The sequence below is a fragment of the Ogataea angusta genome, assembly GCF_019207475.1.
Source record: "Ogataea angusta isolate 61-244 chromosome Unknown 61-244_NODE_1_length_1302399_cov_90.877568, whole genome shotgun sequence".
Lineage (NCBI taxonomy): Eukaryota > Fungi > Ascomycota > Pichiomycetes > Pichiales > Pichiaceae > Ogataea > Ogataea angusta.
The window spans coordinates 1,149,478-1,162,193 of NW_025065215.1; the positions used below are offsets into that span (position 1 = coordinate 1,149,478).

Consider the following 12,716-nt stretch of genomic DNA (forward strand, 5'->3'; position numbering starts at 1 on the left):
TCACGCCTGAACAATATGGTGCTTTGATTTGTAGGACGCAATATTGTCCAAATGAAAGTTGAAGTCGCTATCAAGCAATTCATTTGATAATTCGGGGTCTGTAATCTTCCGTGATCCTTTTCGGTTTCTTGTTGTCTTCGTGGCGCTAGAAGTTTTTGATCTTGATGGCTTCGATGATTTCTCTTTCCAGGAGACATCAAAATCAAGGTCTATATCATTAATAGCTTTTTCTGTAAGGGCTTCACCCATATCACCCAGAGTTGCACCGGATATCACAAAATTTTCAAAATCTCGCTGGTATTCTTCCATGAACTTCGTGTTGTTGCGTCTCAGGTTGCTTGTAAATAGCCTCCTAATTTTTTTAAACTCGTCAAGACTCGTGGCTATCTGGAGCTTAATCATAAGAGACTTATTTGGACCTTTCAGGCCCTGGTCAAGCAGGTCACTCGGTTTCACAATTTTGGGAACAGAGTACTGGCTCAGGTCCACCTCTTCAATGGATGCCAAAAACTCTTGGATTTCGGGCTTCTCCAGAAGATCCACAATCGTCAACGCTTCTCCCGGTGGAATTGCAGTTGGGTTTGAAGGCGTACAACAATCCAGATCAACTTCTTTTCTCAGAACATGATCAATGTCCACGGCAGAGAAAAAGGCGCAACTCTGGGGAACCTCGTCGATACCTAGCTGATGACAGAACATCGCACGTGTCCACAAGTTGGCTATTTGAAGGATCATTGCACACTTATACTTCTGCTCCTCTTTCACTATGTAGCGGATTTCATCGTGCACAGTGATGCACAGCCTTGCGTCCACTTTGTATCTTTTCAGTAGGTATTCCATGGATACCACTAGTAGATGCAAATAATCAACTCCTGAGGATTGGATTGCCCAGTTGATTCTCGAAGGAAGAAATGTGTTGGAATGAAGATTCTTCTTTTGCAATGCAGAAGTGATTCCAGCTCCGAGCACCGGAGTCTTTGGATGCTCTTGTTCTGCAATAGTTTCCAGTCTATTGAAAACAATGGATTCCGACCCACCAAACCACATTTTCCTTTTGTTGACCGTCTGACTTTGTCCCTTGGTAGCGGCATAGAGTTCAGATGCTGTTTTCCTGGCGTCCGCCTCCGAAATTGCTGGGTTGAACTTTTTCAACAGAGAGGTAGCAAATTTGACTCCCGCACCGTAGATACGACCGTAATTGAAAACCTTTGCGTCGTTTCTGGATATTCCTAGAATCTTTGCTGTTTTTGAGTGAAGATCCGTACCTTCACTTTTAGTACCTTCCAAAGTCATCCATCCAATCGCAGTTCCTCCGTGTATTTTGAAAACAGAGTCTCCAACCAAAGAAGCCACCCACAACTCTTCACTGTCAACGTCTGCTCCCACGAAACAGTAGCCCGGGGGCGACTGAATCATGGCCTTCAGCTCTGATCCGAGCCTCGATTTCTTAGCATTGGAAGCTGTGAGCCATGTGTTTTCAACTGCACGTCTAGTAATCGTTCCCATTGGAATGATTTGTGGAATAATCATTCCAATCTTGGAGTCAGTCGCATCTTTGCTGTAAACAACAAACTGGTTCATGATCCTCTCCCGAGAACTGATCCAATAGCTATTTCTAACGGCCAAATTTAGTGCATCTTTTGCAAGATCATACTCCGAGGACAAAATGCCCCGCTCGAAATAGCGCAAGAACGGTTTGGACATCAGTGTCGTCGTCCGAGATTCAGGTCCTTCCTCGTGAGGAACCTTGAAAAAAGATTTGATTTGCAACAGCTCTGGGAAGTCTGGATTCGAGGCCAATCCTTCCTCCACTATCTTAGCTGGCTCCAGATACGTGTAATTTTTCTTCTTGAACTTTTCCTCCTCGCCTTTATCAACGAGGAAGCACCACCCTTTGCTATCCAGCCAGTAAACTGGTTTTCCCTCCCAGGATAGTTTCAACAATAGCGGCGTCACCCTGGATTTGGGAGTAAGAGTCATGTTATCCTTGGAGAACAGTTTTTTGTACCATTCGGGATAGCCAGGCATCTTCTGTCTCTTATACGGAGTTCCCTTTTTCGTCAATTTGGGCGGAATTATGGTCCAATCTAGTTGTGATAGCCAAGGATCATTGAGCCATGGCTGCGAGGGATCATCTTTCAAAGACACAACCTGCTCGCACATCTTTTTTAGATTATTTTCAATTCTTTCGACGCTATCCTGATACATCTGCTCTGTCCGAGAGATGTACTTCTCCCAAGCTTCGTTCGTTGGAAGGAATGATTGTGAAATGTGTCTCAATGCTGCTAAACTAACAGGATGAGGGACCAGCTTTCTAAATTCTGGATACACTTTATGGAAGACCCTGTAGGTAGTCACCACGTCAGTGGCACAGTATTCCATTAGCTTTTGGAAATCGTCAATGACTTCTTGAGGATTGGTTGTCGAGAATTGATCTCTAGTTTCTTTTGTGATGTTTATGCCACAGTGATGGTGAGCAACATACTGCAACCCGTTTAAACTGCTAGTCCGCAACCATGGGTCGTCCTCGAGAAAGGAGCTTAGAGTTTCGTCCGCGTCCAGATTTGGGTTGTCTATGAGCTCTTTGAGAGACTCGGACTCCACCTCCTCTCTGAACTTCATCAGACTTCCCTCTTTTTGTTTTTCCTCGTCCTTCATCTTGTGATACTTCATCCATTTTCCTTTCTGACGGGAGCACATTCCACTCACTGCAACGTGCAAAGACATAGTATCCAGGTAAAAAGCTTTTGACTGCGTGATATCGTATTCCTCCAGTATGCGCGCTCTGTCATACGAAACATTATGTCCAATAATGATTTTTTCCTGATTTTGGACGTTCATGGGTATTAAATGGCCATCAAGGGTATCACTCTCGCCTGTCAAATAAGGAGAGACCCATCCATACCATGCTTGGTTTGAATAGGCAGTTGCAATAACGGGATATTTACTGATTTTGTACAAGACCTCGACATCGTAGATTAGCCCTTTTTCTAAGGGATAAGGGACAGCTTCAGGTTTCTTTCCGGGTGCGTATCTTATCCATCCACTTTTGAATAGCCATTTCTTTGGCATTGGTTGTACAGCGCGTCCTATGTTCATAATCGCTTTAATGATATCTTGGTAAGGCTCCAAACTGTCCATGCCTAGACGATAAAAATGCTCCGCGAGGTTCTGGCCTTGAAGTTTCGGAAGCTCGAACTTGATAGGTTCCGAGATTGAGCATTTCTTACCAAGAAGCTGATTGGCCCTAAGATGTTCGTGGGCAAGTTTGATTAGAAGTGCATTGTGCTTCGTGAGGCGCTCAGTCCCTCGTTTGTAGGAGTCAGGAAATAGCTGTTTCTGCAATTCTTCCGAGAGATGCTGAATCCCCACGGGATTGATTCTGGGTCGCACAGACAGTAGTCTTCTCTGTTGTAATCGGAACATTAGGAGGAAAAAGCACCAGGGCGCACTGTATATAGACTAGCACAGTTTCCTGTCTTGCTTTATTATTTGACCTATATTTTTTTATGTTGTGCATATGAGCCACGCACAGGTACCGCAATTTTTGTGCTGCTGTTTTTCAGATGCTGCTTAAATTCATAGTTGTCAAGAGTAATATATACATCTAGAAAACAGCGGCAATTGAATAATCTTGCTACCATGTCGTCTACCCGTGCACTTACAGAGGATCAGGTATGTAGACGAAACTGGCTCGTATTGTGCAGGCTAACAGATTAGGTCCAAGGTGAGCTCCTAAAGATGGAAGCATTCATCACCAAGGAAGCTGAAGAAAAGGCAAAGGAGATCAAGCTGAAGGCCGACGAGGAGTACGAGATTGAAAAGGCGTCAATTGTGCGGTCGGAGATTAACGCCATTGATTCCCAATACGAATCTAAATTCAAGAAAGCATCCTTGGCACAGCAAATCACCAAATCCACCATTGCCAACAAGACGAGACTAAAGATTCTCGCCACCAAGGAAGAGGCCCTGGATACTATTTTCAAGGGGGCCGAGGTTGCGCTCGTTGAGCTGTCACACGATTCCAGTAAATACGGAAACATCTTGAAATTACTCATTGAGGAAGGATTATATGCACTTATGGAACCAAAAGTCACCGTGAGGGTGAGAAAGTCGGACGTCGAGCTGGCCACGAAGGTCGGCGAAGAGGCAGCAAAGGAATTCAAAGAAAAATCCAACATCGATGTCTCCATTTCCATCGACGAATCGTCGTACTTGAACGACGACTCTGCTGGTGGCTGCATCATCATAAACGGAACGGGAAAGATCGAGGTCAACAACACACTCGAGGAAAGGCTTGCCTTGCTATCAAAGACCGCTCTTCCGGCTCTCAGGCTCGAGCTGTTCGGTGTCTCTCCTAGCAGAAAGTTCTTCGACTGAACATGTAGACGGATAAATATTGATAGTGTAGGTCTAGGGTGTGATAAATTTTATTAAAATTAGTCTTGATGAGGAGGTGGATAAGGCCAGTTTTCGGTGCCAGCACATCACCGGTGTTGCCGGGAATGCGGCTCTTGAATTCTGTGCACGCTACATGGTTTATATCGCGCTATTTTCCTGCCCCAAGGCCGCGCTTGGTCCCGATACAATCCAGATCCCGTCATTTTCAGAAAACCCCCCGAGACTTAGCGAAAGTGCTCAGGACCATACAGCCAGACTCTTCGGATGTGAGTTGCACCATTTTCGATGCGAGCGGAAACGTCGTGGCTGTTTCGAAGAGCTTTCCAAAGGCAAAATTTCTACACGAAAACGGACTGTTCCCGAGAGATTTGCGCAAGATCGACTCTTCAAACGTCGATGTGGCGCCGATCATTGCGGTTCGGTCTAATTGCATTTTAATCAACTTGTTGCATATCAAGGCATTGGTTAAGGCCGATTCTGTGCTGGTGTTCGATACAGCCAACTCGGAAGCCGCCTCGAAGCTAAGTTTATTTATGTACGACCTAGAGGCCAAACTGAAGGTCAAGACGGTCCACGGAACAACAAACGTCAATCAGTCTTACGAGTTTAGAGCGCTAGAGAGCATTCTTATTAACGTCATGGCAGTGCTCGAAACAGAACTACAACAGCATCTGAAAGTCTGTACCAAAATCCTTAACCACCTCGACACAGAGATCGACAGAGAAAAATTGAGAGACTTGCTGGTCAACTCCAAGAAACTCACAACCTTCTATCAGAAATCCTTGCTGATCAAAAACGTTCTTGACGAGTTGCTGGACAACGATGATGACTTGGAAAGCATGTATCTGAGCGAGCGCAGTGTCTACGGCGGGCCTTTCCGCCAAGAAGAGCTGAGAATCGACGGAAACGGCAGCAAGGACCACGAGTCTGTGAATATGTCTATGGACGAGCTCGACACAGGCGAAATCGAAATGCTTCTGGAGTCTTACTACAAGCAATGTGACGAGATAGTTCAACAAGCAGAGACGCTGATCAACGACATCAAATCGACCGAGGAGATCGTTAATATCATCCTAGACGCCAACCGCAATTCCCTGATGGTCTTTGAGCTCAAAATATCGATCTACACAATGGGAGCAACAGTCGCGACGCTGGCTCCAGCTCTCTATGGAATGAACCTCAAAAACTATCTGGAGGAGTCTGAGTTTGCTTTTGGAGCAGTGGTGTTCTTTAGCGTGGTTGCAGGAGCTGCCATGGTGGTCAACTCATTCCGTCATCTAAAAAATGTGCAGAAAATGAACATCACGACCACAGAGCAGACCAAAAAATTGGACGACAAGATCAGGGGCCAGCTTTTTGCGAGATTTAGAAAGCAAAAGGCTAGAAGCACCCCTGAGCAAAAGGACCTCATATGGAAATGGCTAACGAATGGGAGCCCGAAACCCAAATAAATGTATATATAAAGTTGCGGGCTGTGTAAAAATATTGTACGCAGTATAACTAAATTATTCGCTTGTGTACTAGATGCACCTACACTTGACCATTTAACCGTGCATTTCCCCTGGAGTATCGAATTAATTCGCGTCAATTTTACTTCTCAAATACCTCCAATTCAAAATTCGCTGAATTAGCCCTTTGGTGCATCTTGTTTGCACTACACATTGGCTCATTGATAAGATAAACGCGTTGGCAATTAATGAGTACCCACTCTCCTACTCCATCGATAAATAGCCAGTCGGGCATGCCAGCTCCTGCCATCAAAGAATGTGTCCCTTTGGACTCTCTTGACGCGCGTATATTGCAATATCGCTACGCCTCGCAGAAAATACTCAAGCTGATTGAGAACGTTAAATCCCTCGTCAAGATATGCTCCCAAGAAAAGAAGATTGCGTTCACAAAGTACATCATACTGCTCAACGGATGTATATTCAATGTCAATGATAATATATACAGGAGATCTGAGATCTTGATCAACGGCAACAAATTTAATCCTGCTCAATCTATAGAGCCTTCGCCCAACACTAATGCAGTAAGCTTCGACTGCATGGACAATTCCACCAATTACGATACTACCAGGCTGAGGTTGCCCACAGTGAGGCAAAGTATGGACACTTTAAAGCTTTTAGAGCTATTGTTAATCAACACTTTTGAGATATACGACCACAAGTGGAAAACTGCCATGAACGAGCGATCTACTCAGGAGGCGAAAAGAGACAAACCCCTTTTCACACTGGATGATATTGCAGACATGCTAGAGTTTCCAGAATTGCAGTCCATGCAGCTGTTGGTTGACGATGAGCCAGAAAATACTTCTGCCGATGCTAAAGCCGACATTTCTCTCCGCTCTTTTGACCTCAAAAGCCTCAACATTAACCTGGTTAATTTTGAGCTAGCCATGGGCCTATTCCGAAACCGCATTGACGCTCTTGGCAGGTGCAAGGTTAAAGAGAATCTACTCTCGTCGCCGCGTTACAAATTCATTCTTCAGAGATCGCTTCTGCTTCTTTTACACCTTGCTGACTTTTATGGTGTGGTTCGCAAGTTTGGAAAAATGCTATATCATAACAACAGTTTTTACTTTGAAAACTATGCGCGCACAAGTGACTCCCTTAGAGTGGTGATGAAGAACCTTGAAGTCTATTTTAATCAGTCAAAAAAGAACAGTTTACTATTGGCTGCCATAACGAGAATCACGAGAAACGGAAGTTTGATGGCGGTCCGTCCCGACAATATCCATGAGCTATATAAGGTCAGCGACGATACTTACAGCTTGCTGAGTACCATGATGCTTGTCTTGAAAAGATTTCAGGCGGAGTGGCAGATTATTATCGATTCCAATCGCTCTAATGAGTTCGACAAGGAGCAATTGAGACGGAAGCTCAAAGAACAGAAAATTCGAGAGCGAAACGAGCAAAAAAGATTGCAATTTAACGCCCAGCTTGACAGAAACATGGAGGCTATGCACATATCGCCCGAGAAGTTCAAGGCAGATATGGAAAAACAGTCAAGATTCCAGAAAGAGCTTTTCGACGATGCCATAGAAGCCCGACTAATCAAAGAGGCTGGTGTAAGAGATCAGGAACAACAAAAGGCAGAAGAGATGCAGCAGAAAGTTGGAGAACGTGAAAAACAGCTGCGCGAAGAGTTGAGGTCCGCCAGATCGTCTCCAAACTCTCTCTCCCGACAATCTTCCATCTCGCGGTCGCGGTCTTCCAGTCTGCAGAGCAATCAAGACGATGGTTCTCTTCGACGTTCGAAATCCACTTCGAGTAGACGAAATTCTCTACTGGTCACTCCCGAGATTCAGCGTACGATTCCAGAGCAGAATGAAAGTATGTCAGATCCTATCTCTCCGCTAGTTGTGTTTCAAACTCCAACTATCAACGCAACCACAGCTGGGGCTGGTGCATCCTCAAACTTATCTCCTCATCCACAGACAAATGTATCAAAGCCGCAGAACTCGCCTGTTGACCATGCCAGAGCAGCGGCATTGGCCTCTAAAAAAGTGACCCAGCCACCTCTGACCGCTCAGCAGAGGCTCCAACAGCATATAATGAAATCTTCGCAGAACGGACAAGCCATTGCGAAAAGAATCGAGCCAAAACCAAGGCCAAGGTCACTTTATGCTCACATGAATGGGTCTCCTGCAAAGTTTCTGGATGGGGCAAACTCCGGAAGCAGAAGCAACTCGCTGCAAAGCGATGCCGAATTCCCCACTAGTCCCTTAAACTCTCTAAAACAGAGCAACTTTCCTGATTTCCAGGTCCAAACAAACAGATCTCGATCTGGGTCATTGCAGGGTAGCGAGAATTTGCAGTCACCAGGGAACAGCGCGGCGGGACGCGCGTCTCCATCGAATTCGGTGTCACGTAGCAGGTCTGGCAGTTTGTCGCAAAGGCCAGTGAGCTCGATTCCAGAAGGTGACGAGACTACAAAAGATTCTGAGGCTGACAATACTGCTACACGAAACTCGCCTAGCAAAACAAGCGAGAATTCCTCGATAAAGACTCGTTCGCGAGCTTCCTCTACACGCCAAAATGGCCCACCGCAGAATTTGGGAAATGTGCTTGTTGTTCCTGAGGATTCGTCGCCTGAGCTCGATGCAAACGGGGAAGTGATCAAGAAAGTGCGTTTTACAGGAGTCCCCGAATATAGCGAGGACGAAGATGCTCCGACCCCACAGCAAATGCAAAAGCAAATGCGGCAAAAATGGTCATCATATAAGCCGCAGTTCCGCAACAGAACCAAGCAACTCAACTCCCAAGAGGGTCTCGCGTTCCGTAAGTTTCAGGGCTCCATGGTTGGAGGAGAATTTGAAGGTTTCAGCAAGGTCAACGCGAATAGCATTCCTGTGGAGGTGAACGGAAAATTTTCAATGATGAGTGTGATCAACTCTCCAGAGTCTCCTGGGCCTTCTCGAAAGTTGACCAAGCTCTTCAAACGACGTTGAGTTACGGTATTCTTCCTGTCTTATCGCGATGCGGCTCTAAAAAAAAAATTTTCCAATTGAATTAAAGTATTCAAACATGTCTATTGGGGTGAAGAGAAGATTCTCTGCCAGCTCGCGCACGACAAAAGACATGTACAACGTAATATCTCACAAATCGACCAACCCTGTGGATGATTCTGGGCTGTCGAAGTGTTTCCACAAAGTGAAGGCCCGGCTTTATTTGTCTCTCGCTCCGTGCCACATAGACTCGCCAATCGATGGAATCAAACAGCAGCATCTCGACCCCATGCTTATGACGTATGTCTCTTTTGCCAAAGGTGTTCTTCTGGGATACTACAATATTCAACTTGCCTCGGAAAATGTGGTGCAGGACGAAGACGGGACGGAAATTGCCGTTGCGAAGATCGCTAACGACAACCCATTCGCATTTGTGTGGTGTACGGCCGAGCTGTTGGTTTGGAGGCCCCAAGTGGGCGACGTGGTTGAAGGCTGGTCGTACATGCAATCGCAATCTCACATCGGTCTTCTCATCAACGATACCTTTAATGCTACGATCAAAAAAGGGGGAATTCCACCACGGTGGAGATACATACCGAATCAGGTGGATGAATACAACGCCGAAGGGGATGCCGAAAAGTTCGGCAAGTCTCTTGGTCAATGGGTGGATGAAAACGATGTTCCTGTTGAGGGAAAAATTCGCTTTACGATTAAAGCCTTGCACGCTGCAGGTAAAGTCGTTTCCATGGAGGGTACCTTGGTGAAGCCTGGCTCCGATAAGGAGAGCCAACCGGTTGTTAGAGACGGAAAGCACAAGAAATTTGAGGAGCCAGAGGATGTCATCGTGGACGACGAAGACAACACCGATGACAAGACTGAAGTTCCGCAGTACGACCAGGACGACGACGACGACGAAGATGAGGACAACAAGGTTGTTGGCGGCGATTTGAGTTCTAACGAAGAGTGATGTAATATAACACTAGCATTTTGGAAAATGTACCAGCCACATTTAACTGCCACATGTAGAATATCTGTATTTCACCAAAACAAAAAAATAAACATGAGCAACGAGTCGGCAGAGATGCTTGCTTCGCAGCTCCTCACGGAGCATCTTGGGTTTCAGCCTATATCTGTGATTGATGACATTATCAATATGATCAACGAAATTATGTATCGATGTACAGAGCAGTTGGAGCTGGCTTTGATCCAAAAAAAATTCGATAAAGAGGAGGAGGAAAAACAGCAGCAAGAGCGCGTCCTGCAGTCACGGAACGATGATGATGATGTGATAGTCAACGAGGAAGAAATGCGAGAACAAATAACGACGGGATTCAGCTACACCGTGGAAGAAATACAGAAGGGAACTGCCACTCTAGAATCTTTGATGGAGCATGTGATCAACAAGAATTCTGACAAATTTGAGGTGTACGCGATGAGAAATATACTGAATATACCGGAGGACCTTGTTGCTGGGGGGTTTGTGCGCTTGAAACACCATCGTGGGATGGAAATACGCGAAAATATATCCGAGGAAGCACAAAAATTGGATTCTGAGTACGAGCGGCTTGTGCGCGAGCTGGAAACTGAAATTGTCGTCAATCGGGTTTTGAACCAAATGCTGAATAAGATCAGTCGCTTGCTGGACTACTCGAAGAAGCTCAAAGCAGAGCTATCTTTTCTTGACCTGAAATCTGAGGAGGCTTTGAACGGCGAAACCGGAGCCATCCTCGAGAAATTAGACCCTCTCAAGGAAACCTACAAGTTTCTGATTAACGAAGTGAAGTACGTGTATGACAAAGTGGAGTCCATGAAGGAAGTACTGAACGATCCAAAAATAGCGGCATTTGATCACACTGAGGAAGATAGGTACTTGAATGGACGCATCAAGGGAATCCTCGAAGAGTTGGGCTTTGCCAAAGCCGAGAAGGGTTCTGACTCCAGTTCTCAAGTGCAGCTGGATCTTGTGCAAAAACTGAACAGTATCTTGGATAAGGAGTTACAGTGACACGACAGAGAAATTGTTGTATTTTGGGGTTGATGGATTGAGAAGAAAGAAGAGTCATTTAGATGTTCTGACTGCACCTAGTGGTTGCAGAAACATCTCTGTTACAGACCTCAACCGATCTGAGAATTTGAACGCAGATGTATCATAAATGTATATTAGAATTATAATAACTACGGATAATTAATGTCAAAGACTAGTATCTGGAGCAACTATCTCAAACACGATAGCATAACACATCGCTGGCAAACAAGCAAGCAACGGCGCACGTGCACCCGAGATACTCTTTAAGTAAACGGCGATGGCAAAGACCAAACAGTCGTTAGCCACCGTCTACCGTAGCTAATTGGCAAAATCAACATTTCATTGTCAAATGTACATAATTGGAGCCTTTTTGGACAAGCAAAAACTAGACATCAACCTTTGCGAAGCGATGCAAACACACACGTAATAATAACATCATGTTGGCCATAGTCGTTGATCACCCATATATACAGATGCATCTCGCAGTTTTCTTACAAAGCCTTTCTCACGAAGTGAACAGCAGTTGGAACAAGCCACAGGCCGACAGCAATGACAGCCGCTAGCTTGAAAGTGGCCTCGTTTTGCATTTGCTTGAACTTCTTAGCGTCTTCTTCGGAAAATCCATCCATGGTGAAATAAAAGTTTTATTAAAAAATTATCTGTGCACGGTTTTCTTTAATAAAAAATATGGACGAAGGAGACGAGACCAATCAGTTAACACCTTCCGCCGGCGAGTCCCCTGTTGCTCCTGTGGAGGCCCCAGAAGGTACCAGTCAAGAGGCTCCAGATCTGGAGGAGGATATTAGCAAGCTCGAAGCGCACAAGCGCGATCGTAGTGAGGAGGCGGAAACAGAGAAGAGACCGAAAAACAAAAAGCTCAAGCGCACCAAGGGCGCACCACAAGAGGACACCGAAGTCGCCGCGCAAGAAGAAATTGAGGAGGAGGATGAACAGACAAGGAAAAGGAGAGAGTTCGAAGAGAAGTTTGCTGCTGTGCTCAGGAAACCTAACAAGCGCAAGAAGAACGACGAGGTGGATCTGGAGGCGATGCAAGACGAAGCCATTGCCCACTTAAAGAACATGATGAAAGACGCCGCAGAGTTAGACATCGACTGTGTCAACAATAAGCGTCCGGCCACGCACAAACTTAAACTGCTACCGCAAGTCAAGGATACTCTTTTAAAATCGAACTTGTACGACTCAATTCTCGATAACAACTTATTGGAGGCTGTGCGAATCTGGCTCGAACCGCTTCCTGATGCTTCGCTCCCCGCATTCGAAATCCAGAAGACTCTCTTTAGCGAGCTTACAAAGCTCCCAATCAAAACGATCCACCTCAGAGAGTCGGGTCTGGGTAAAGTGATGCTATTCTATCAACGGTCAAAAAAAGTGGACCCGTCGCTGAAACGAACGGCAGAAAAGCTCATTGGTGACTGGACCAGACCGATCATGGGCAGATCAGACAATTACAGAGCAAAGAAAGTGCAGACCGTCACTGTGGATGTGGATAGATTGCAGAGCATGTCTCCAACGCCAAAACCACAGCAACCTGTTCGCAAGTCTCTTTACCAGGAGAGTGCAGACAGAAGAAAGCGTGCTGCGGCACCAGAGGCCCGTACCAGTGTCTACACTGTGGCGCCTCAGGTGAATTTGAATTCCATCGGCCAGCAAAAAAACAGCGCTGCTGCAATGGGCGTTGGATCATCTTTGAGCAGAGACGAGAGATTCAAAAAACTGAACCAGAGACTTGTGATGATGAGCCAGAAAAAAAAGAGCACCAAGAAGGGAGGTGTCTCTATCGAAGGCCGCGGCTTGGCTATGTAACTATAATATACTGCCTCT

General features: G+C 45.7%; 6 protein-coding genes across 6 annotated transcripts; 5 read left to right on the forward strand and 1 right to left on the reverse strand.

Moving 5' to 3' along the window:
• KL928_000700 (uncharacterized protein) lies at window positions 1-3,426 on the reverse strand (the record flags this gene model as incomplete). Its single annotated transcript, XM_043206425.1, has 1 exon — window positions 1-3,426. One exon carries the CDS (start codon window positions 3,424-3,426, stop codon window positions 1-3), a length of 3,426 nt encoding a protein of 1,141 aa, XP_043062595.1.
• Window positions 3,427-3,741: 315 nt separating this feature from the next.
• Window positions 3,742-5,852, forward strand: KL928_000701 (uncharacterized protein; the record flags this gene model as incomplete). Its single annotated transcript, XM_043206426.1, has 2 exons — window positions 3,742-4,350; window positions 4,611-5,852. The coding sequence occupies 2 exons, from the start codon at window positions 3,742-3,744 to the stop codon at window positions 5,850-5,852; spliced, it is 1,851 nt and encodes a 616-aa protein (XP_043062596.1).
• A 245-nt stretch (window positions 5,853-6,097) lies between these two features.
• Window positions 6,098-8,851, forward strand: KL928_000702 (uncharacterized protein; the record flags this gene model as incomplete). Its single annotated transcript, XM_043206427.1, has 1 exon — window positions 6,098-8,851. The coding sequence occupies one exon, from the start codon at window positions 6,098-6,100 to the stop codon at window positions 8,849-8,851; it is 2,754 nt and encodes a 917-aa protein (XP_043062597.1).
• A 130-nt stretch (window positions 8,852-8,981) lies between these two features.
• KL928_000703 (uncharacterized protein) lies at window positions 8,982-9,815 on the forward strand (the record flags this gene model as incomplete). The annotated part of the gene is made up of 1 exon (XM_043206428.1): window positions 8,982-9,815. One exon carries the CDS (start codon window positions 8,982-8,984, stop codon window positions 9,813-9,815), a length of 834 nt encoding a protein of 277 aa, XP_043062598.1.
• Window positions 9,816-9,908: 93 nt separating this feature from the next.
• On the forward strand, window positions 9,909-10,853 carry KL928_000704 (uncharacterized protein; the record flags this gene model as incomplete). Its single annotated transcript, XM_043206429.1, has 1 exon — window positions 9,909-10,853. One exon carries the CDS (start codon window positions 9,909-9,911, stop codon window positions 10,851-10,853), a length of 945 nt encoding a protein of 314 aa, XP_043062599.1.
• Window positions 10,854-11,561: 708 nt separating this feature from the next.
• On the forward strand, window positions 11,562-12,698 carry KL928_000705 (uncharacterized protein; the record flags this gene model as incomplete). The annotated part of the gene is made up of 1 exon (XM_043206430.1): window positions 11,562-12,698. One exon carries the CDS (start codon window positions 11,562-11,564, stop codon window positions 12,696-12,698), a length of 1,137 nt encoding a protein of 378 aa, XP_043062600.1.
• Between the last annotated feature and the right edge of the window lie 18 nt (window positions 12,699-12,716).